Source organism: Asterias amurensis, chromosome 21, assembly GCF_032118995.1.
Source record: "Asterias amurensis chromosome 21, ASM3211899v1".
NCBI classification, from domain to species: Eukaryota; Metazoa; Echinodermata; class Asteroidea; order Forcipulatida; family Asteriidae; genus Asterias; species Asterias amurensis.
The window spans coordinates 10,956,186-10,980,636 of record NC_092668.1 but is presented as its reverse complement, the minus strand read 5'-3'; the positions used below and the strand labels follow the sequence as shown (position 1 = coordinate 10,980,636).

Genomic DNA, 24,451 nt, shown 5'->3' with positions numbered 1-24,451 from the left:
TCTATGTACCTTTCATCTTCGAACACATGTGTTCACCGCCACAATCATGGCTTCACATTTTTTTAAATCCATTTTATGTGTACATCTCAATTTTATTATTATATATATCAATTAACAGTAGCTGAACTCAACTAGCTGTCAATGATGAATAAGTGCTTGGGTTTGTCAAATACAAAATCTCACTGTTTATCTGCTGTTTATTTGGTGTCTTTGTAACAAAAAGTGTACCCATGATTGTGGCTGTGCTCATTTGCTTATTTCAAATTGGGGCAACAGATGAGTCAGCCTGGTTCATACTTCCTGTGAATGCAAAGTGAATTTGACGTCACAAGTCTGTTTTTTGCTTCAAATGCTGAGCAAGAGGTCTCTTGTGAATTATGCGGTGCAAATTTGTGACATCAACTGTCACTGCCATTGACACTTACTCCAGCGATGTAATCATCACTGTCATTGACAATTTCTCTGGTAATGTATTTGTAACTGTCATTGTAATTTTCTCTGGTAATGCAATTGTCACAGTCATTGACACTGTCATTGTCATTGTCATTCTCTCACCTTAATGGAGATGTTGAAGCGATACTGTGGAGACTCATTCTCCCCGTCAGACACATGGAAAAGGAAGCCATCTTGGGTAGGCTCAATGTTTCTATGCACACTCTGCACATAGTAAATGGTGTTATCGATCAAGTCTTTTACCCGGAAGATCGTTATGGGAATGTCAACGTTGGGTTGCTCAGAGCCAATAGCTGTTTTGGATGAAAGAAAATTGCACGAGTTGCCTGAGTTTACCTGCATACAGTTTACGTTAGTTCTGTAAAAGAAAGTGCTACAATGCTGCAGCTAGTATACAAATATTGACTGCTTCACTGCTATGGTTAAAACTGTGACTCCCGAGGTGTTCCCCGGAGCATTCAATTTTCCCGAGGCGAAGCCGAGAGGAAATGGAACATTTGGGGGATCACCGAGGGAGTCATAGTTTTAACCATTGTATGAGTAAAAGCAGTCGATATTTGTTTTATAACACCCCAAACATTTCTAAGTTACATACATGAATGCTACTATCCACAGACGACGCGAATGCAGATTGCGAAACTTTTACTGTGCTGCATGCATGTAGTGTCATGTATTCCCAAATGGTTACAGAATATCAATTTATCATCCTCGTACACGCAACGGTGTTTGGGTACTGCACGCCGTGTGATAGTCTTCGGACTAGCGCACGGCAAACCGATGCACTATCACACGGCCGTTGTCTAGTAAAATTAAGACATATCATGTGACGTGCTCTAAACCAATGAAAAGGCATAATATTGGTAAGGGGTGATATAATATTATTTACACACTTCTATGCCATACCTGTTTTGATGTTCTCCAGGAAACCAAAACTCGGCCCTGCATCAATAATGACCATGAGCTGGTTTAGTCTGGTGTCAAGATCAGTGGCTCTTATATCAGCAGTTGAGATTAGTTCCCGCGCTCCTTCCACCAACTGTGTACAAATTAGGTATAACATTAAAACATCTGCATATTTATTGGTGTGGAAATGAAGCCACTGTGAAAAAGTTTTTGTGATTCTTGGTGTGTCAATATGGTATTTTCTTTAAAGAATTTTTGTTCTCCTAGCTTTGTAAAGCCCCAAGCACACCGTCCTCGTTCTCATTACATTCTGGAAAAAAATGTAGCCGAACGTGCCCAAACTTCGTGCAAACGGAGTGGACGGGTTTGATTGAAAGTGGTGCTCCAGAACTTGGAGCCAGCTCGAAAATTTCAAGGCAACTATCCCGTTCTGCAACTAGATGGAATGGCAACGTACTTAAATCGAGAGGAATGACTACAAAAAGAATAATAATGATAATAATAATAATATCGAAGTCTTATATAGCGCCAGTATCTACCAAACAAGGTACTCAATGCGCAAACTATATATACAAACTTTCAGAATGGTAGTTATTGCAGTAATGAATTTTGAGACCCCATTATTTAGCACCTTATAAGGGTGCACTGGGTTCTTTTACATACGTTACACAACACATGGGGCCAATGGCTTAACGTCCCATCCGAAGGACGAAGCAATGGTTAAGTGTCTTGCTTAAGGCAACAAGTGTCACGGCTGGGGATTCGAACCCACACTCTGCTGATCAGAAACGCCAGAGTTTGAATTTGGTGCTCTTAACCGCTCAGCCACGACACTTCCACGATTCGCCATACCTGGATCGTACGGACTACGGACGTGCTAGATGTAATGCGGCCGGGCGTCATTTGGATGTACTTGTGCACACAGACCGGGTCCGTTTGTAGCACATGCCTTTCACAGACAGACCAAACACTGATGCAAATTTAACATCTATTATATCGTTGCGGTACCCGCTGCCAAAACATAGGATTCGAACTGCCTCTAGCTGCCAGGCAACCTCGGTAGTCTAGTTGGTAAGACACTGCTCTAGAATTGCAAGGGTCGTTGGTTCGAATCCCTCCCGAGTAACATGCCTGTGATATTTTTTCACAGGACTCGGGAAAGTACTGAGTATACAGTGCTAACACACATCGGTGTATGGGTAAAAAAACAAAATTAATATTCTTTATCCCCGATGCAAATTTAACATCTATTATATCGTTGCGGTACCCGCTGCCAAAACATAGGATTCGAACTGCCTTTAGCTGCCGGGCAACCTCGGTAGTCTAGTTGGTAAGACACTGCTCTAGAATTGCAAGGGTCGTGGGTTCGAATCCCACCCGAGTAACATGCCTGTGATATTTTTTTTCACAGGACTCGGGAAAGTACTGAGTATACAGTGCTAACACACATCGGTGTATGGGTAAAAAAACAAAATTAATATTCTTTATCCCCAATGCAAATTTAACATCTATTAGACCAAACACTGCCTGCCTTCTTACCTTAATGCCGTCACCACGAATTGTAACAGATGGAGGTTGATCGTTAACAGGTGTAACAGTCACAGTGAAAACCTGCTTTACCAGCATGTTACCGCTAGCGTCAGTCACATTAAAGAACAGTAGATCTGTGATGGCCTGGCTGCCTATTTCTCCTTCGGCAACATATCTGCATCGGAGGAAAATCAGACAAAATTGTTTAGGTGTCAATGAATGTCCTTTTTGTGATGTTAAACAAATGTAGATCTTTACATGGGCATACATTATCAAACGGGAATGGGAGGTATGTTGAAGTGATGGTATTTCATTTCAATTGATTATCATCTTGAAGCCAAAATGTGATTTGAAATCAGCAGTTAGCAATATTATTGTAAAGACAATAAGAAAATTTTAAGGGTTTAGCATGGAATTTTTGCTCGAGCATGTGCGTATGCCTATGCTAGCGCAGATATTCGCGCTTGCACAGGAAACAGAGAATAGTGATCGTAAGCACAGAACTCGGCGGTAAGAAGAGCTATGAAACTGGGCCAGCACTTGAACGCTCAGCCATGGAACCCTAAATGCCCTAAATATTCTCATCCTTGAGTTTCTTCGTCTGGTGTGAATCTCCTTATTACCTGATATCATAGTCATTCATAGCCGTCTGAACGAAAGACCCGCCACGAGGGATGTCCTGGAAGAAGTTTCCAGCGATACGTTTCTGCAGCCTCCCACTCCGAGGCAGCGTATCCAACGTCAGCATGATCTCCGAGTCAATCGAGTCATCATCCTCGAACGATAACTCGTCTCGAGTCACCGTCACGATGTTGTTCTCAGGAACAAGGAGCGAGAGTGTCGACCCTGGACGCACGTAGGGAATCTTGGTGTCTGTGTACGTGACGACGACGGCTACGATGATGTTGGCGGTGTGGGTACCGTCGGTGACGGAGACCTCGAAACTATCGTGCTCGGTCTGCGAGTTGTCGTGGATGTAGTGGAATTTGTTGTTGAAAAGATCGGAGTAAGTGAACTCATCACCTGAGAAGGAAAACGTGAAACAAAAAATAAAAAATAAGAAATATCTGCTACTTCTTTTCAATTCAAGATTTCTTTGGAAGTCAAGCTTTGCGCACTTTGAATATTAAGTCAAGTGATAAACTGCAAGACAAACTGACTGGGTTACATTCAAATAACGAAATTTGGAGTTTGTTGGTCCAAATCATGTCTTCCAAATTTTTCTTTGCTCAACCAAAAATTCTTTGAATAAGTCATAAGTTTTAAAGTGACCACAGTGCAAATGTCCATCCTTACTGTGCTTGAGTTCTTGTTTTTTTGTTTTGTGAAACGTTATGTACCTCAAAAGAGATCCACTCAGGAATAAAACAAGATTTTAAAAACAGTTGTCTTGTTGTTTCTGGTAACCAAGGGATCCTTAACAGCAACTACCTGTGCCCCTCCAAGATACCTCAGACTCTCCAAAAACTTACCCACTCTGATTTGGTGGAATCCATTCTTCACTATATTCCCATACTCTGGAGCACCAGTAATGGAATACAACAAGTCTTCCACAGGGGTGTCCACGTCTGTAATATCGGTCAGTAAACCGCGCAGATGCTTCAGGCCACCGCGAGAGACCTCCAGGGTCGGGTACGGATTCCCAAAGATGGGCGGGGCATTGTTATTAGGGAGGATGAAGATGGTGAACTGTTTGGGACCGACTAGGTTGCCGCCTGGAACACTGTCAGTAACTGTTGGACACAAAACAGAAAGGATAAAATTATTGCAAAAAATTTGTTGTTCTACCTTTATTAGAAATACTTCATTTTATGCAAGGGTGCAGCCCACAAGGTGTTTTATCTATACAAAGATATGGATTTTTAAATCCTTCTGCGTTGTTTTTTGTGCAATATTTGTATATTTGCAATTTTTTTTTTTTTTTTTTTTTAATTGCAGTGTTTTTAAACGCATGCGAGCCATGTAAATTATGAAGAGTAATTAAGTTTATTATGTCTTATGTCTTGCTTCAAAAACTTGGCATACTCGTCTTAAACAATAAAACAAAATAGTTGTGTTAGTCTGCTAGATAAAATAAGGAGATAGTGGTACAAACAGGCATGTAACATTGCTCAGAGGGGAACATTAGTGATGTACCTCTTTAAAGTGGCCGTCATGACTTTTAAATTGAGAAATATTTCTTAAATAAAAAAATTAAAAAATAAAAACCACAGCATGTAAAAATTGTTTAGTGCGGCCTTTGACTCAACAAATGATCTCATCTAAACCCGTCTCAGCTAAGACTAACCTGTGAAATAGAAGATGTACGACTGGGAATCCTCTCCCAGTTTGACATTAGGAGGGCGGTATACAATCTTCTCTGCGTTGATGTCAGCCTGCGTAAACAAGTCCAGTGCCTGAAAGGGTCTGTCGACATACTCAATACTGCCTCCTCCATTCTACAAGAAAAAAAGGTAACCGAAAAATACCAAAAAGCAGTGGACACTATTGGTAATCATTCAAAATAATTATGAGCATAAAACCTTTCTTAGTGACGAGTAATGTGGAGAGGTTGATGGTATAAAACATTGTGAGAAACGGCTTCCTCTAAAGTGCCATAGTTTTCGAGAAAGAGGTAATTTTCCACGAATTTGGTTTTGAGACCTCAGATTTAGAACTTGAGGTCTCAAAATTATTGTTAATACTTCATGCATTGTCACAGGGTGTTGTTTCGCTTTTAAAGTACAGGGGAGATTTCTTACCGGTAGTGGTCGAGTGATGTTGTACACTAGATCCGGATCTGGACTGTCTACATCTGTGTAGGCCAGGTAGTTATTGGTGATTGCTGTCACTGTGCCCTCCAACACCTGAAAGAAAAGAAGTCAAAACATATTAACTTGAAGCTTTGGATGGTGTGGATCATAAGAAAAACAATAGCTGTACAATTAAAGGAACACGTTGCCTTGGCTTTGAAAAGCGTTTGTAACCATTTGTTATAAAATGCATATGTCCAGTAAACATTTTGAGCTACAAGCCCTGTTGTCTTGTGGATCTTCCCTCCAAATCTAAGCCCTAATGACCGTACATACAAACCAAATCAAGGTACACCTACCAATAGCGTCAGAGGTTCCACAAGTCCAGTCACTAACTTCGGTGGTTCATCGTTGCTTGGAAGCACCTCAATGTTAAAAGCTTGATCACTCAAAACGTTGTCTGCTGTATCTGCAATCTATAAAGGTAATAAATTGATCATCAAAACAATCAAATTGATTTCTCATTTTCCAAAAGATTTGTTTCTTTCAAAGTCACATCCCTTTTAAGTGATGTTGAATCATCCACGGGGAAGAAAAGTTTTCAGAGTGCAGCACCAAGGCTTTGGAACTCCCCACCTGAAACTGTGAAACTTTCAAATTCACTTGCCACATTTGATAACAGATCAAGATCCTACATGCACAAAGAGCCACTTTGTTAACTCTATTTTTCTACTCATTTGATGCTACATGAGTTTGCTTTTTACTTTTTGGGTTGTTTTTGCAGAATAGCGGCAAGAGTGCCACTCGGCGGCAGACACCTGCTACATAAAATTGGGGAGGTAGTGCTTTCTGCTCTACCGGCTAGGCTTCGAATTGATGATACCCAAGCTTACATTCGTATGGACTGTGCAAGGGGTAACCCTGTTTCAGCCCCAGGAGTAGGTGGCAACGGCCTCTGGAAAACATAATTGTAGCCCACACCTTAAAGTTGCCTTCAGGGCTTGTGTGTCAGGCGACTTGCATAAAATAATGAAGGAAAAAAAAACACTTTAAAAGTTTCCATGTTTCGTATTATTATTCTGCACTATTTACCTCAAACATGAAGTAATCGCTGGTAACTTCTCCCCCGGAGTGTCTGTAGTAGACTCTGCCTTGGTCTATATCCTCCTGAGCAAAGTGCTTTAATGGTTGCATCATGAAGCCATTCTGCATGTCTTCCCATCCAACGGGAAGGCCAGAACCAGGGACTGGTAAAACCATCACAATCTCACCTTGTGTTAAGAAGCAGACGAGAGTAAGTAGCAAGCAAAACAACTTTCCATTCTTAGTTAGTAGTAAGTTTTATTTTGTATTGTAACTAAAACAAAGTGTAAAGTGCTTTAATGGCTGCATCATGAAGCCATTCTCCATGTCTTCCCATCCAACAGGAAGACCAGAACCAGGGACTGGTAAAACCATCACAATCTCACCTAGGGCAAATTTCATAGAGCTGCTTAAGCAAAAAATTTGCTTAAGCGCGAAAATAGCTCACATGTTACTGGCAAAAATTAATGCCATATAAATTGCTTGTGACTGGTATTTAGCTGTTGTTTACTTAGCATAACAATTGAGTTGAGTCTTAGCTGGTAATCTGATTTTACTAAGCATGGATGTTTTTGCTTAAGCAAAATTTTGTGCTTAAGCAGCTCTATGAAATTGGGCCCTAATGTTAAGCATCAATGAAGAGTAAGTAACAACAAGCATTTCCATTCTTAGTATTTTAAGAGAACTGGACTCAAGCTCTGGTGTTTCTGAACAGCAGAGTGTGGGTTCGAGTACCAGTCATGAAACTTGTGTCCTTTAGCAAGACACTACACCAATATTGTTGCATCTAATGGATAGGACATTAAGCTGTTGATCCCATATGTACATAAAAGAACCCAGTGCACTTTATCCAAAAGAGAAGGGGTTCCTGGTTTGATTGGCTGCATATTGCACCACAGCACCTTGTCAACCATAACATGCTACATGTAAAAAAGAGGTCTTAATAATAATAATAATAATATTTATTCGGGCAATCACAATTACATATACATAAATTAAAAATATTTAAGAAAACAAAGTAAAACAACAGTGGGGTGCCCAGGAGAGCATAAAAGTTAAAAAAAATAACTGTTGCCAAAAGGCGTATGTCTCCTAAAACCCTAAAAATACATTAAGGCAAGAGGGGGCATATAAAAAAGCACAGAAGATAATACAAGTCACTAAACAATTTAAAAAGGCAAACAAGCAAAGACATACACAGAAAAACACACCTAAAATGATATACGTAAAAAAAGCAAGTCTATACATCAAAATGGTTTAAGAGCAATACAACAAAATTCCGATGAGGGGACACAAATGAAATGACATTGAAATATTCAAAGGCAGTCCCACATACCTTGCAGAAAAATACTGAATGTTGTAATGCCTTGAGCATCACTGAGTGACGGATCTGAGCGCTACAAAGAAGCCACTATTTATAATTTTTTTATTGTTATTTGACTGATGGACAGTTCTATGAGTTTGGGAACAAGAGTTAGGCCGTGTCCAAATTGGCGACTTTGGCTACAGCTTCGGCTAGGGCGCGCGCGTCTGCCATTCTTCAACACTGACAGACGCGCTGATCTAGCCGTAGCTGTAGCCAAATTCGCCAATTCGGACACGGCCTTAGTTGAAAACTTACCACTTCGAGGGTTACCATTGGGAGGGGTGAGTGTATACATAAGTTCATTATTCGGAGAGTCCACGTCGAATGCTTTGAGATGATCTGAGGTGATTGGTATTAATTCACCTTCTCTGACGCGCATTAAGACGTTGTTGATCAGAATGGGGCCTTTGTTATCCTGAAAAAAATAAACATACATGTGGTCACAAGAGGGCTCTGTATTTATGGTAATATTTGGTTTAGTACATGAAACATAGCTATAACATAAGTTTGGGCTATGCCCTATGTCATTGACCATATATGGAAGTATAAACAGGGTTTCAAGTTATTTCTTTCATAGTAACTGAGGTAATTCTGTATGGGAAGCCTTACGAGCGTTGGAATGTTTGGGGTTCAGATCCGTCCAGCAACAATTTTCTCTAGTTTGGATTTGGGAGAACCCGGCTTTGTGACACATATGGCTCAGTACATGAAGGTCGGTGTTTCTAGCTTCAATATAAAGGGTAAACCCCAATTCATACTTCCTGTGAATGCGATTGCGATACGAATTTTGAAATCTCAAGGCTGTTTTCGCAAAGAATGTTTCGCAGGAGTTCAGCACAAGTCAACTGGTGCGAATTATTCGTTGCGAATTTGTGACTTCAAATTTGTAACTTCAAATTTGTAGGAAGTATGAACTGAGCTTTAGTTACGGCATGTAAGCGTCTTTACTTTGAAAATGACAACAGTACAAAACTCATCGTAAGATGCGACACTGCCTTTGGTGAAATCAAGATTTGCTCCTCAATTGCAAAGGGTCTTTAATAACAGTAATAGTAACACCATTTATATAGCGTCTTTTCCTGAGGTTGCAAAGTGCTCAGAGAATGACAGGACAAAAACAACAATGGGCATGCTGCTCAATTCTATTTTCATTCAGATAGGGTTTGGTTTGAAATCATTACGAGAAAAAAAATTTCAGGTTTACTTACATTTGGATTAATCTGAATATAGAAGAGAACATTGATGACATTGTGTCCATCCGTCACTTGGAAGACAACCGCATCAAACTGTGTCTCACTCCCGTCATGAACGTAGCGGATATTCCCAGCGATCAGGTCATTCAACGGAAAGGTCTTCAGCCGCGACCTGTCGGGGAACTTCAACAGTCGACCGTGGCGCGGCCCCTCAATAGCCGTTATCGTCACCATTTCCGGGTTGTCGTCATCGCGAATATGCAAGTTTAAATCAGAGGCGATACTTCCCATCTCTCCCTCCTCCACAATGAGAGGTCGGTTGCGGGTCACGTACGGCGGCATCGGCGAAACAACGATGATGCTAATGTCCTCGGTTGGCGAGTCGAACTGGCGGTCGTTGACTTTCACCGTGAAGAACCCCATCAGGTCCTCCTTCCGGTTGTGGACGAAGCGGACACTCCCTTCTTCAAACTGCGGGAAGGTGAAGAAGTCCCCGGATCTCAAGGTAATATCAACGCCCCTCTCGATCTTGATGAGCTCTCCGTTGGTGGGTGAGCTCATCAGGTAGATGATGAGGTTGTGGCTGGCGGTGTCGTGGTCGTAGGCCGTGAAGAACGAAGTGTCCAGGATGGTCGTGCCGCCGATGTCACTGTTCAAGGAACCATTGATGTAGAGAGACGGAGGGTACAGATTGGCTGGGAATTGAAACAAAGGGTTTGGTAAATGTACATGTTGGATTTTAAGTATTGGTCGATTAAATTTAAGACGCGTTGGATTTGAAATTCTTTTAAAAAACTCAATGATGGTCTCGGGTAGGATTGATTCACACATTTTAGGAGCTCATTCATTACACTTCACCCAGAGACAAGAGACCAAGGCCCAACTTCATGTCTCTGCTTACCATAAGTAAAGAATCCGCACTTACAGAAGCATGGAACTCCGCATTTAAGCTAGTGTATTTCACAGGTTAGCAGGGACTTTTTGCTTGTGCACTTACTAGGCAATTTGAGCTCACACAGCTAGTGCAAACATTTGGCGCTAAGCGGAGAATGGTGATCACAAGCAAAACAATTGGCAATAAGCAGAGCCATGCAACACACTGATTGATTAGGCTCCGCCCACAGCACACGTGTGAGCAAGAACTGGTTTGCCTCTCCAATGCCATTCTGCACAACTCTGTCGTGCGCGCCAAGCATACACACACACATGTCAGAATTTATAGTGTCGAATGGGTTGTGATTGGTCAATACGCACTGGAGAGGAGCTTAATGGAACGGTCTATTGGGCCTTGCTGTAAACCTCAAACGTCATAGGAAACTATTGGAGGCTGTTAGAAAAATCCAAAAATCTAGGCTTAGGTTAACGGGACTCACCTTCACATAGATTGATGATGGGGTCTGGGAAGTAGCCGGAGGGACACTCTAAGACACAGCTACCCTGAAGTAGATAAGATCCTGAGGCACAGTTACTGCATTGGTCTGGTGTACTACACTCTAGACAGCTCCACGGACACTCTGGGGACAAACACAAAATCAGTTTTGTTTTTGTTAAGTGACAATATTAAAGTCTCTCAAATCAAGAATAGGTTTAGAATCGCAGTTGCTGTGCCAATGACTTCAGTACCAACTGAAGAGTGTTTGAGATAATGGTCTCTTTTTAGGGATTCAGAGGTTTCAGAGGAATATTGTACGAGTTCAAATATGACAAAATAGTGCAGCTTGTTAAGTTCCACACCCTTGAAAGAACATATTACCCCATCACTTACGGAACTTCATTGGCTACCGATTAGAAAGCAAATTAATTATAAGATTTTTTTTCTTGTTTTTAAATGCTTGAAGAAAACTACTCATAAATATATTTCCAATTTACTGTCACTTCACACTCCTCCACGATTTCTTCGGTCCACTCTTGACATTACTCGCTTGGATATTACCAGAGTTCTAAGGACTCACCTTTTTCCAGTTTAATTTTCTTTCTAGTGCGTTATGATCTTGATTGAATAGTACTTTATAAATTGTAATAATTATGTTATGTTATGCTAGCGTCAGTCACTGCTCTGATTGGTTTTTCAGATCGACTCAATTGCTTACCTCTGCAGACATGTCTAGTGTAGTCGCTGTAGTACGTGATCCCACAGTTAGAGACGCACTCATCCCCCAGTAGGAGCTGAGGAGGCTGGCATGACATACACACCCCTGGACTACTACAGGTCTTACAATCCTCACCACATTCTGATACAATAAAGAAAGAGATTGAGCTTTAATTACTAAGATATTACCAGATGCCGTAGCCGAGCGGTTCAGAGCAACGGAGTCAAGCTCTTGTGTTTCTGATCAGCAGGGCCCAATTTCATAAAGCCTGTGAGCACAAAGACTTGCTAAGCACAGAAAACTATTGCTTAACAGAAACAGGTTACAGGTTTATGTTTTAGTGTTTCTGATGGATTAAAAGAACTGCATAAGTAATCAATTAATTTTGTTTCTGCCGATGAGACTAAAATTTGTAATTTAGTAACTCTAAATGCAAGTCAAAATGAGCAAACATTTGACCCCTGACCTTTGCATTCTCCAACATACTCGTAATAGCCTTCCTCACAAGCGGAGACACACGATCCGTCTTTCAGCATGAGACTCTCCATACACCGAGTACAGTCACTGGCTGTGGGACCGCTACAAGCGTTACAACTCCAGTCACACTCTGTCACGTAACAAACATAAAAACAGTCAATAGAACAGTGTCTCCTGTAGTAATAATAACAATAACAACAACAACAAATTCTTATAAAGCCCATTTCACAATAACCGTATCAATGCTCTTTACATTAGTGCCCTGGTCATAGGGCCAATAACATCCCTGTAATCTTTCAAGGAGATTGAGTGGCAATGTTTCAAAGTGCAATATAAACACAGTTAGAAGTTATTAAACATGACCTGACCTTATCCAGTCAAGAGAGGGAGCTATTCAAAACAAACAAGTACTTTTTTATGACTGTTCAGTGTGACCAACCTCTGCATAGTCTGGTGACTGGATCCAGATAGTACTGATCAGCACAGTACGGTGAACATTCTCCAAACTGTAAGACGTCGTTAGGGTTACGGCAGACTAAACACTCAAAGGGGCTTTCACACTCCAGACAATTCTCATGGCAACCTGTTCAAAATGACGGATAACAAAGTTATCAGTTATAAACTTCCACAATAATAACAATAATAACTACAGTCGACTCTCGTTAATAAATGGTCCTCCAGACTATCCCACTTTCCTTGTTATATCTTGTTATATGCATGAAATAGTGACCGCACGTATACACAGATAAGGATAATGCAATACAGTGGATAACTGTGTGCAGTGTGTAAGCAAAAACATAATTTTAACCGGAACCTCATAATATGCGAACTCGTGATAACGGGAATATTGGGCCAATTACATTCCTTTAATTTTTCTCAGCTCAATGGGGAGTATACAGCCTGGGCTGCCGTGGTGTTTCATATGATTTTTTAAACACAGTATCAACCTCTACCCTCACGGGTACCCATTTATACCCCTGGATAAAAATAAGCAATTATAGTGAAGTGTCTTCCTGTACTCACCTTTGCAGATGCCACCATCGTCATAGTAACCACCATAACACTTTGAGGAGCAGAGACCATTGTGGGTTAGTACGGCACCAGAGTAACAAGAAGAGCAGTCAAACACACCAAGGCCATTACAGGTCCGACATGATATGTGACACGCTATGAAAAAGAAGTTTAGGTACTAGATTATCATTCAACTTTATAAACCACTCAGCGGCCATGTTAGGTTTCTATTACACTAGAGTAGGGGAATCAGACTGAGGCTTGAAATACTTTTTTTGTATCACTGTGGGCTTTTTATACCAGGATCTTTTTGACGTTGATGGTGGAAATAACAAAATGTGAATGTAGTGACAAAAGAACCATCACAAGGTCTTACAAAACTGCCAAGTCAACAGATACCAATAAGTTCCATAGACAACGACCAGGGGTGAAAATCATTACTGACACAAATATCTAGAACCAGGATCCAAACATCAAGTTGAAAAGATGGAATTTTAACCTTATTATAATCCATGCAAATATATTTCAAGGAGCTTTGACATTTTTTATGTTTAGAAAATACTTCAGCTACTTTTTTTTTTCATCAGGCAAACTCAAACAAAGGTCTGAAATTTCTCAGCACTGAAATAAATAAGAACTGCTTTACACACTGCTCTTTTGTCACTGCTAAATTATTGTACTTCTTGAATAAATAACTTCTAACAATTTGGATAAATAAAATGACTCCTGCAGGTACAAAACATCTATCCCTTTTTAAAAATCCATTTTGAGTATGAGTAGATTTAGAGCCACACGTATAGATGGATTGCCACACGTATAGATGGATTGAACATGTCATCAACCACCATCAATGAAAAGTGCACGTGCATACGCACTGGAACAACTATCAGCCAATGATAGCCTTTCGCGCATGCACGTTACATAAAAGATTGCGGTTAACACAAGGGTTCTATACTGACCTTTACACATGGAGGAAGCCACATCTAAGAAGTAGCCGGCTCCACACTCTGACACGCATGTATCACCGAGTGGAAACACACTGCTGTCTACACACTGTGTACACATACTACTTCCTACACCTTCCACTGAGGCAAAGCATGTACCACACTCAGAGTTACAATCTGTTGAAGGAAAAACAAATCATCAAACAGTTACAATACTGAGAGTGTGTATAACAAACTGGATGTTGATATAGACCGTTCCATTTTAGCCCGCACGGGCAAGTGCTTTACACCGCCGTCGGCTGCGCCACCATTTCTGGGTCAAGAAAGTGCGATGCTTTACTTTTAAAAAAAAAAGGAATACTTTAAAAGAATTGCAAACAAGTTTAAAAGACGATGACTTTGCCATGCTCTCATGAACAAAACATTGCGGTTCTGCGACCCTGTAATACCAGCGCAGCCACAGGCAGGATGCAACACTTGCACACTTGGAACGGTCTATAGAGATCATAAACACCTGGCATCTATCTTGGCAGGTTGGTTTTATTATAAACTGTCCTCTGTTTGCTTGTGCAAATGGGCTATTATGGTTTAGCGTCTTGCCCAAGGACACAAGAGCCATGACCGGGACATGAACCCACACTCAAGCAACACCAGGGCCCAATTTCATATATCTGCTTAAGCACAAAAATACACTAAGCAAAACAAAATTATGCTAACAAGTATAAGGTTACCAGCTAAAATTCCAGGTAACATGTACACTAGGATACACTGGTATCCTGCTCAGTATTGCTTAGCAGGGAATTTTTAAGCAGTATTGTCTGCTTGCGCATCTCTGTAAAATTGAGTCCAGTGTGCTTGACCGCTCGGCCAATTGATTTTAATCGGGTCATAGTCGCTTGGTTTCATCATCAGATGTCATCTTGTAACATTAATCCTTGTAGGACTAATCTCATAATCCTTCTGTTAATCTCTCCAGTCCCTTGACACCATCTCACTAATCTCGTTCTAGAATCAAAAGGCCAGTCATCTGTCCGCAGAACCCCTTAATAACCCACTTATCTCAACATCCTATTCATTAAGATGTAAATTAAAGAATTGTCTCTGGGGATGCGTGACCTTTAAGTCTCACTGGATTCTGTCAAGTATGGACGTTAGGGTGACAAATTCCATCTTAATAATGTCATTCTTATAAGACAGACCAATAATGTGGCAATTTGTGGGCAAGCTGTTTAGCTCTCCGAACCAGAGATCAGGGCCCAATTTCATAGAGCTGTTGCATGTAAGCACGAAAATTTGCTTAACATGAAATTTCTTCCTTGTTAAAAACAGGTTTACCAACCAAATTTCTTTTTGTTGCATATTGCTTGTTACTGGTATTTAATTGCTGTTAGCTTATCCTGAAAATCATGTGGAAAACTTGATGGAAATCCTGTTTGTTTTTTGTTTTTTGTTTTTTTTTTGGGGGGGGGGGTTTCGAGGAAGAAATTTCATGCTTAGCAAATGTTTGTGCTAAGCAGCTCTATGAAATTGGCCCCTGGCGTCTCTAGCAAGTACAGAATAGGTTTGATTCCAAGTTATGGCACTTAAGCAAGGCACTTAACCATAATTGGGTTGGGGAGGTAGTGCATTCTGCTCTACCAGTCAGGCTCCTATAGTGGATGATACCCATGCCGACCTGAAGGGGGTAACCCTGTTTCAGCCCCAAAAGTAGGTGGCATTGTGACCCTGCTGAAAATTCGATTGGGGTGGACAGCCCAAATCAGTTTAGAGTAGCCCTCACCTTGAAGTGCGATCGAGCCTTGTGAGATTAGACAAAATCTTATTTAAAAATAATTGTGTTTAAATTTTTAAAAAGTAACAACAATTCTAATCATACTTAGACTTCAGATGGTACTCAGAATACCTCACATTGTAAACTTGAACCCTTCCTTGTCCTATCCCAAACCCCAACACCTCCCCTACACACCAACTCTACCCTCCCCTTCACTCCACCAGGAAATCAGAGCACCACAGTCATACCCCACTGCACCCAACCACGACCAGTGTCTAGTCACAACATCTGACTCAATCATTGCAGGGGAGTGGGCGAGGACAGAAATACAACAGGCTTCGGTGATGGGCTTCAGCTAGGGAACGCCTCCAACCACGATACACCCCAAGGTGTTACACGCATGGCTTGGCGAGGGTTTATGTGATGCTTCCTTTAATAAACACCCGTAGACTTCTGTGACATCCGATTGATCTAGTCTCGTGAGTTTCTCAGTCAATTTCTAATTCCGAACACTTCCACTACCGCAGGATCCTATGAGGCATGCACGCATGACCTCCTTTATTTTATCCGATGTTTCCTTTAATAATTAAAGAGTGTTTATCAGACGCAGTCTTAACTCCACCCCATCTTTTCTTTCATCACCTTACTTGTCACTTCCAGTTCCTCAAGCTATAATGTAGAACTAAACAAGACAAAACTCCTTTTTTCCCTAACCTGTTTGTCTGTGCGATCTTTCCCTCAAACAAACTGACTGAATGTCTCTTTCCCTTCCCCTAAATATAGTTCAGCGACTTACCTCTTACTTCCATAAACTTGAACTACAGGACAACTCTCTTAAAAAGAGATTCTTTCATTAAAGACAGTGGACACTATTAGTAATTACTCAAAATAATTGTGAGCATAAAACCTTACTTGGTAACAAGCAATGGAGAGCTAGTATAAAACATTGTGAGAAAAGACTCCCTCTGAAGTAACGTAGTTTCTGAGAAAGAAGTAATTTTCCACGAATTGGATTTTGAGACCTCAAGTTTAGAGTTTGAGGTCTCAAAATCAAGCATATGAAAGCACACAACTTCGTTAACAGTGGTGTTTTTTCTTTCATTGTGACCTCACAACTTTGACGACCAATTGAGCTCAAATTTTCACATGTTTGTTATTTTATGCATATGTTGAGGTACACAAAGTGAGAAGACTGGTCTTTAACAATTACCAATAGTGTCCAGTGTCTTTGAACAAAATTGTGTTTCATGCAAGTTTGCCCCAAACGAGGCTTAATGCCACTCTTGGTAAGGGGCTACATGAAGAACATATCTAAGATGAAACAACTCAGGGGAGCTGAAGGTAGGAATTGATATTCCTTTTTAAACAGTCTAGATTGAGATTGTTATATTATGTTATATAATGGGAAAACAGCCAAAGCAATGATTCATTCAACAGGAAAGTTTTGAGATGTTTCTTGAAAACTGCGAGTGACTCCGCGGAACGAATTTGATGAGGGAGACGGTTCCAAAGGCGCGGAGCATGTGCGTAAAAAGCACGATCCCCAGCAGTGCAATGCACCTTTGGAACAGCCAAGAAGTGTACTGTCTGAACCAGAGCAAAGGCCAGGTCTTCCAGGTTGGTAAATCTTGATGAGACAGGTGAGATATGAAGGAGCGGTATGGTGAAGACATTCGTATACAATGGTGAGAATCTTGAAAACAATACGTTGATGGACTGGGAGCCAGTGAAGTTGATGGAGAAGTGGTGTGACGTGGTCGTATTTACGACACTTAAAAATCAATTTTGGTTTTCAAACATGTGTATGTTATTGTTTGTATTTAGCGGCATGAGCACTTTGATAGATTTGTGCACTTGATAAGTTTGAATTATTATTGTTACTATTATTATTGTTATTAACCCATGTCACTTTGGTCAAGTGGTCAGACTGCAGGACTTGCAATCCCAAGGTTGTGGGTTCGAATCCCCCAGCTAACCGCTGATTGCACAATGACTAGAATAAATATTGTCGTCTAGTTACTGAATAACAATTTCTTGATTTGTGCAGTTCATAATCATAGACGTTAAACCAATGTTTGTATGAGAGAGATTGGCTGTTGCCAGCTTGGCGTTTATATCCCCCTGTGGGAGTTTGCCGAGTTCCCTTGACGGATTATCATCTTAACAAAACAAACAACTCACTAAAAAAAGGCTAAATTTTCTCATCCCTTGTTGATGGACTTACTTTGACACGTCCCGAGGTCACCAGGGAACTGGGAGCCAGGGCAACCTGTTTGGCAGGTACCCTGCTGCAGCTGGTCCCCAACGTGGCAGGAAAGGCATTGGTTGGTATCCGGACCGAAGCACGAGCGACAACTTGGATGGCAATCTGCCCCAGGAAGAAAATCATAACAAGATTTTAGGATTGTAGAAAGAACAACAAATAATCGTAAAATTTGATGGATTTAAAAGTCAAAGAATAAAATGTACATGTAATTCTAGTGAAACTATGACTTTTACAAAGTCATCAGGTCAAGAAACCATCAGTAGCAGAAAATATAATAATTTTTAAATAATAGTCTTGACTTTGTTTCAGATAACTATCATATCATAAATTGCATTTACAACACCCGCAAGTTTGAAGTTGTCAAAAGGTAGAACTCTACTTCGTTTAAACACCCATAATTCTGTTGGTCCTAAGCACAGAACTTGTCAAAGAATTCTTACAGCCCTTTGTACTAAATTCTTGTGGTCGAAGCACTTAAACCCAAGGGTGCAAAGCACCGAAGTTTCTTGATTACAAAAAAATTGAGCCAAGTTTTCCTTGATTGTTTGCTTTCCAAAGCTGTAAATCATCCCCTTAAGTTCACCAAACAAGAGCATACTTGAAGATCATTGGTTATCTATCAAACCACTTTTTCTTGAATTTATAGAATTTGTGGAATTTAGAATTTTTAATTGTAAAGGCCTTTATGTTTTATATCTAATTCATTCCAATTCATTCCAATTGATGTCACTTTTTTGTAAACTGAATACTTTGCCTTTCTTGTTGCTTGGTATTTTTAATAAAACCAAAATGAAATTAAATGAAAAAACCTCTACTGTAACATCAGACTTACCTAGACACACTGATCTCTCAGAGTACTGTCCCTCCATGCACTGCTTATCACATCGTCCATTCCTAAGCAGCAACGGTGACCGACATGATGTACAGCTGTCTATGGAATCACCGGTACACGTCAGGCATGTTGGATTACACGCTATAAAACAAAGAGAGAAGGCTAAAATTAGTAACACTACCTCAAAAGGGGGTGTTGAAAAAAACATAAATCTTATGTTAGCAACTGCATCCTTCTTTTTAAAGGTATTATTGACCCATTCACCAGACGTCATTGTCAGAATAATCTTGGAACCGCCATTCTGGTGGGCAAAGTAACTGTACGATATTCGTTGAAGTGCTTATTTTAGGGAACGCATCGTTTACACGTAACCTTTTGACCACCAAAATGGCGAGCAAGGTACGGTCGCAGCGTGTGACGTGCGTGCAAGGGGTCAATACAGGATTGATATGAATATAAACCCAAAAAGGTAAATTTTAGCCTCAAAACTTAGTTCCTACCAGAGACAACTTTTTTTAATGAAATATTTGAAATATGTCCCTCAAACATGAAGTCATATTTGAAAAATCTGAAATACCTGCCAACATTGGTATCCCAGAAAAGATACAAATCTGGACCGTTTTTTTTTTTTGTCGCAAATAGCAGCACCAGTGCTTGAGTTAATATATTCGCGGGCGATTGCGGCCACATTAAATATCGCGCAAATCAAGACTTGTCAAACCATTTTTCAAACTTTAAAACATGGATTTTACCACCGTACCCCTCATTTATTGTGACAAGGAACCATTGTATTACTCTAAGATACAACTAGTTTTCAGGTGTTCACCAGTAATTCTTTTTACTTTTTCAAAAATAAAATCAGGAAAGTTGAGAAATCGGGACAGTCCTGATTTTTAGGGTCTTCAAAACTTAGAAACCGGGACTGTTCCGGGAAAACCAGGACAGTTGGCAGGTATGCATGGATTTGACTAAGTGAATGAAGTATTGTACATGTTAACTAATGCAGAAATTAATATGAAAGTTCGTTGCCCTTGATTTCATCTTCTCAATCTTGACAAACTCCGGGCACTTCTGGAAAAACTTTACGCACTTCTGCTAGAACCCCAAGCTACTTCTGGTGCTACTTACGTATGCATACGCCCCATACATCATTATAGAAGCTCTCTTGGCATTGATCAGTGCATGAGCCGCTGATGAGTCCATAGAAGGGAGGTCTACCCTGGACGACCTGATAAGCGTCTCGACAGGATAGGCACTCAGACTCGTTGGGTCCTAGACAGGTCCGACAGCTTGGGTGACATGCTACAGGGCAGGTAGAGGAGAGAGTCAAGTGAGGTTCAGACAGGTCTCAATACACACAAGATTATAAGGGGTTGTTTTCTATATAGTCTGTGTTATAAATGTTTGGAGGTCATTGTCCAATTGAGAACATCACCCTTGTTTTATCTATGGATATTCTGTCTTGCATCTGGGCTCAATTTCATGGCTCTGCTTACTGTAAGCAAAGAATTGGCGCTTACTGTACCAGGGAAGTCCGTGCTTACATCAAAATCGGTTTGACTTTCACCCTTGTTTTATCTTTAGATGTGTTATAACCTTCTTTCTTGCCTGGTTGTTGATGGATCAATCTGTATAGTTTTTTAGGCATTGCTTGGTGATGTCTCAATGTATATTTGGTTTGCAGTAAAACCATGTGTATATGAGCCACCTCCCCCCCCCCCCCCACACACACTACCCAAGGCTCCACAGCAGGTTTCACCACGCATCATCGAGTTCAACTTCCCGCCTGTATTTCCCGCCTTCGTGCATCACCAAGCTAATCCGCCGCCCAGTACTTAAGCAGCATGCAGCATCAGAGTTCAGCATTCTCCAGAAGACGATCAGAGCATACTGATCGAAACGTCGAGTTAATCCAACGATTCTTTTCAGAACCATCCCAACTCATTTAGAGATAGTCATAACATGGTGTTACAGCGAACTCTTCTATATCTTATTTCCACCATGCAAAGTTTCAAATCCTATCTATATGTACATTGCTGAGCAGATTTTGTTCTTCGGGAACTAGGTCCTGCTTTTTATTCTACTGTCGCATAGTAGACTTAGAAATTTGGGAGACTATCTAATTTAAAAAACTGTCCTGCTTATTTACACTCTACCTTAGTGGATCAAAATGAGCTGATCAAATGCTAAATGAGCTTTAATTTAAAGGCAGTGGACACTGTTGGTAATTACACAAAATCATTATTAGCATAAAACCTTACTTGGTGACGAGTAATGGGGAGAGGTTGATGGTATAAAACATTGTGAGAAACGGCTCCCTCTGAAGTGCCATAGTTTTCGAGCAAGATGTAATTTTCCACTAATTTGATTTTGAGACCTCAGATTTAGAACATGAGGTCTCGAAATAAACCATCTAAACGCACAAAACTTTGTATGACAAGGGTGTTTTTCTTTCATTATTGTCTCGCAAGTTCAATGACCGATTGAGCTCAAATTTTCACAGGTTTTTTATTTTATGCATATGTTGATATACACCAACTGTGAAGGCTAGTCTTTGACAATTACCAATAGTGTCCACTGCCTTAAAGAAATTGATCCAAGGATAGCCTACTGCTAGAAATAACATTTGTTTGATTTCCTCTAGACTTGACACTCACCTCTGCAGACGTATTCCTCATCAAAGAAGCCATTGGAGCAATTATAAAGACACTGTCCATCTTGTAGGAAGTATGGCGGTTCACACGCCATACACTCATAGATACTGGGACCCCTGCAGAACAGGCATGTGTTGTGGCAAGCTGGTGGTAGCAACCAAATAAGATATGTTGTTAGAATTTCTAAACCCTTTTCACACAAGATGAGAGTTTCCCTGGAAACTCTTGGGAAACTTCGGCTGACTTATTCACACTAGTATTACCAACATATTGGCCACGGTGGGCGGTGCCCAGAACTCAACATTTTCGCCCAGCACTCTGAGCAAAATTCCCTGTGCCACCCAGCACAGATTTCCCCAGAATTAAATCAAAATATTTTAAGTTATCACACAAGCACGAGTGGAATAAGAAAAAATATAGCGCTTCTGCGTCCCATATCCAACAAGGCCATATGGATATGGGACGCAGACGCGCTATACTTTTTTGTATTTCACGAGCGCGCGTGTGATAACAAACTTATCTTCCAGTCTCAATTGTAACGTGCAAAATTTAAAATTTCAGAGCGTTATTTCACGCACACAAAGTTTAGAATGTAATTTTTGCACTGTCCGTATACGGAACGTGACAAAATGACCTTTCACAATACGCACTGTGTAATAAAAACAGAGGAAGTAGGATATAAAACAGAGGTCATAGCATAAATGTTTTTATCACCCTAGTAGTTGCAGCTTCTGATTGGTGGATTAGCGCGTACTGGAAGATAATGTCCGTTATGCATTGATCTCAGACACAGCTGATAGAAGGGAGTATCAAAATATGTCACAGAGAAAGAACGGCAACCAAATAATTGAATTGGCAATGGTTTTGCAGTGAAACCCAAAACAACGAAAACAGTGGAAACGCTGAAAAGCTAAAAGCCTGAACCTCTTACCTTCGCAATGCGAGTCACTCCCTTGGAAGAATCCTGCACTACACTGAGGCACACAGAGTCCATCCTCTAACAGTTGACCACTCTGACAGGAGACGCAGCGAGGGTTGTCATAGTGACAGGATAAACAAGATGGATCGCAGGCTGTAGGATAGAACAGAGAAGAGAATTGTGATTGTTATAATAATAATAATGAAGACATTTGTAAAACGCCTAATGCACAAGCCTCTTAGAGCATAAAGAAAATAATCAAATAAGCAGCTTCAAACAAATGAGTTTTAAACAGAGAATTTATAAATACCCCAGACAGTTTCTCTTCTCCTATTGGTTGAGAGCGCGTCACGTGGGTGTGCATAAACCTTTTGTTAATGCACACTGGAGCTCTGTTTATGCACACTGAGCTGAGCTGGAGTGTCAGACGCGCAAGATTATCACGCGGAACGCGCAAATCATAGCTATCAGCGCGTAATCTAAGCGCGCGTGCGTACACACAACCCGCGCGCCTCAAACAGATTCTTCACAAAGTTTTGGGAAAAAATATTTCAAATCTTGAATTTTCAATTGTTAAAGTGTCTATAACTGTATTTGTTTACGTTTTTTAACAAAAGGGCATTTATGAATGGGAATAAAAGAGTAGTGACTTGTTCTTCAACGCCCGTTTAAAACCTTGCGATAAAGGCCCTCGCCTTCGGCTCGGGCCTTTATCACACGACCGCCGACCCTGCTGGCTTTAAACCTACATTGAAGAACTCGTCGCTACCCGTTTATTCCCTTATCAAAACAGGGTAAAGAACTAGCCTAGGGAATATGCACAGGAAGACTATTCCAAATATTATACAACTATAGTAATGAACCTATAACTTGTTAGTATATGAATATAATTAACGCCTACATGCACCCTAGATAAACTCTTCTTGTTTTGTTTTTCTCTCGCTTTAAGTAACAAACATGTAATCTGTCTGCGAATAGCGCCCTCAGCTGTCACAACGAGGCAGACATTTGGGAAACATACGTCTACTCATTGACACGCCCAGACACACCCACTCCTCATGGTCGACTCGACAACCGACAACAGAACATTCACAGACCAAAAACCCAAACCCAAAGGAGTGTTTCCAAATCCGTCGTTTCTGTAATCAAATTTCACCCCTAGACAAGTCATGTCACGGTGCACAAAGTTTTCTTGATTCGCCACCATGTATTACACTCAGTGCACTTATCATTGCTAGTCTAGACAGAAAATATTGATAACACTGCCTGAACATGAAGACGGAACATGATAACCCGTATAGCTAGGAATTCAAAAATGGTTTCCCGACAGAGGAAAACGCTACACCCATCATGTGAGTCTTACTGGACTTGGGGTGGGGGGACACGGTGCACCGGGGGTTACAGGATAAGGGAAGTGACTGCAACATGTCTTACATTAGTTACCATGGAGATAACCGTGGGGTGGGTAGACATTTATCACCAGTCATAATGTATGGGGGGGACATGAACTGTTGCTGGGAAGGTCATGTACATTGTAGTCATGTTTTGAAAGTAAAAGTGAGACATTTCTCATACTCCCTCTAAAATGGATTTCTTAAGATTATAAAAAGATTTGAGAAAGACTATGCTAGCGTCAAAACCTCAGGCCATTACTTATTAATTTGCGATTATAACATTCACACAGTCCAATAACAGTTCGATCCCAGGAAAAACATGAGCATCCCACATATTGAGCAACAAAAGAGTAAAAATACGACACAGAGCATTAAACCGTCGTTCAAACCAAACTCTATGCTCTTCCACTGAACCTCAGACTAGTAGGCACTCTCTCTAACTCTAAAATGGGCATTTTAAAGGCAGTGGACACTATTGGTAACTACTAAAAATAGTTCTTACCATAAAACCTTTCTTGGTAACAAGTAACGGGGAAAGGTTGATAGTATAATACATTGTGAGAAACGGCTCCCTCTGAAGTAATGTAGTTTTCGAGAATTTGATTTCGAGACCTCAAGTTTAGAACTTGAGGTCTCGAAATCAAGCATCTGAAACCACATGACTTTGTGTGACAAGGGTGTTTTTTCTTTCATTATTATCTTGAAACTTCGACAACCTCAAATTTTGTTTTGTTATTTCATGCATATATGTTAAAATACACCAAGTGATACGACTTGTCTTTGACAATAACCAATAGTGTCCAGTGTCTTTAAAGTGCCATTATTAGCAGAGT

General features: G+C 40.6%; 1 protein-coding gene across 2 annotated transcripts in view; it reads right to left on the bottom strand.

The window, feature by feature from the left end:
• LOC139952788 (extracellular matrix organizing protein FRAS1-like) overlaps positions 1 to 24,451 on the bottom strand; it is a 167,253-nt gene that overhangs the window by 30,140 nt on the left and 112,662 nt on the right. For both annotated transcript variants that reach the window (XR_011787911.1, XM_071952003.1), the window contains exons 16-37: positions 22,237 to 22,377; positions 21,309 to 21,449; positions 19,780 to 19,953; positions 18,652 to 18,792; positions 17,778 to 17,921; positions 13,798 to 13,959; positions 12,851 to 12,994; positions 12,267 to 12,410; positions 11,817 to 11,957; positions 11,351 to 11,491; positions 10,634 to 10,774; positions 9,276 to 9,955; positions 8,323 to 8,482; positions 6,711 to 6,889; positions 5,978 to 6,094; positions 5,628 to 5,732; positions 5,174 to 5,324; positions 4,359 to 4,619; positions 3,510 to 3,909; positions 2,896 to 3,061; positions 1,357 to 1,489; positions 556 to 746 (exon numbers count right to left, since the gene is read on the bottom strand). Coding sequence is in view for 1 of the 2 variants with exons in the window: in XM_071952003.1 (XP_071808104.1) it covers positions 556 to 746; positions 1,357 to 1,489; positions 2,896 to 3,061; positions 3,510 to 3,909; positions 4,359 to 4,619; positions 5,174 to 5,324; positions 5,628 to 5,732; positions 5,978 to 6,094; positions 6,711 to 6,889; positions 8,323 to 8,482; positions 9,276 to 9,955; positions 10,634 to 10,774; positions 11,351 to 11,491; positions 11,817 to 11,957; positions 12,267 to 12,410; positions 12,851 to 12,994; positions 13,798 to 13,959; positions 17,778 to 17,921; positions 18,652 to 18,792; positions 19,780 to 19,953; positions 21,309 to 21,449; positions 22,237 to 22,377 (4,157 nt within the window). In the remaining variant the exon portion in view is untranslated. The remainder of the gene's footprint in view (positions 1 to 555; positions 747 to 1,356; positions 1,490 to 2,895; positions 3,062 to 3,509; positions 3,910 to 4,358; positions 4,620 to 5,173; positions 5,325 to 5,627; positions 5,733 to 5,977; positions 6,095 to 6,710; positions 6,890 to 8,322; positions 8,483 to 9,275; positions 9,956 to 10,633; positions 10,775 to 11,350; positions 11,492 to 11,816; positions 11,958 to 12,266; positions 12,411 to 12,850; positions 12,995 to 13,797; positions 13,960 to 17,777; positions 17,922 to 18,651; positions 18,793 to 19,779; positions 19,954 to 21,308; positions 21,450 to 22,236; positions 22,378 to 24,451) is intronic.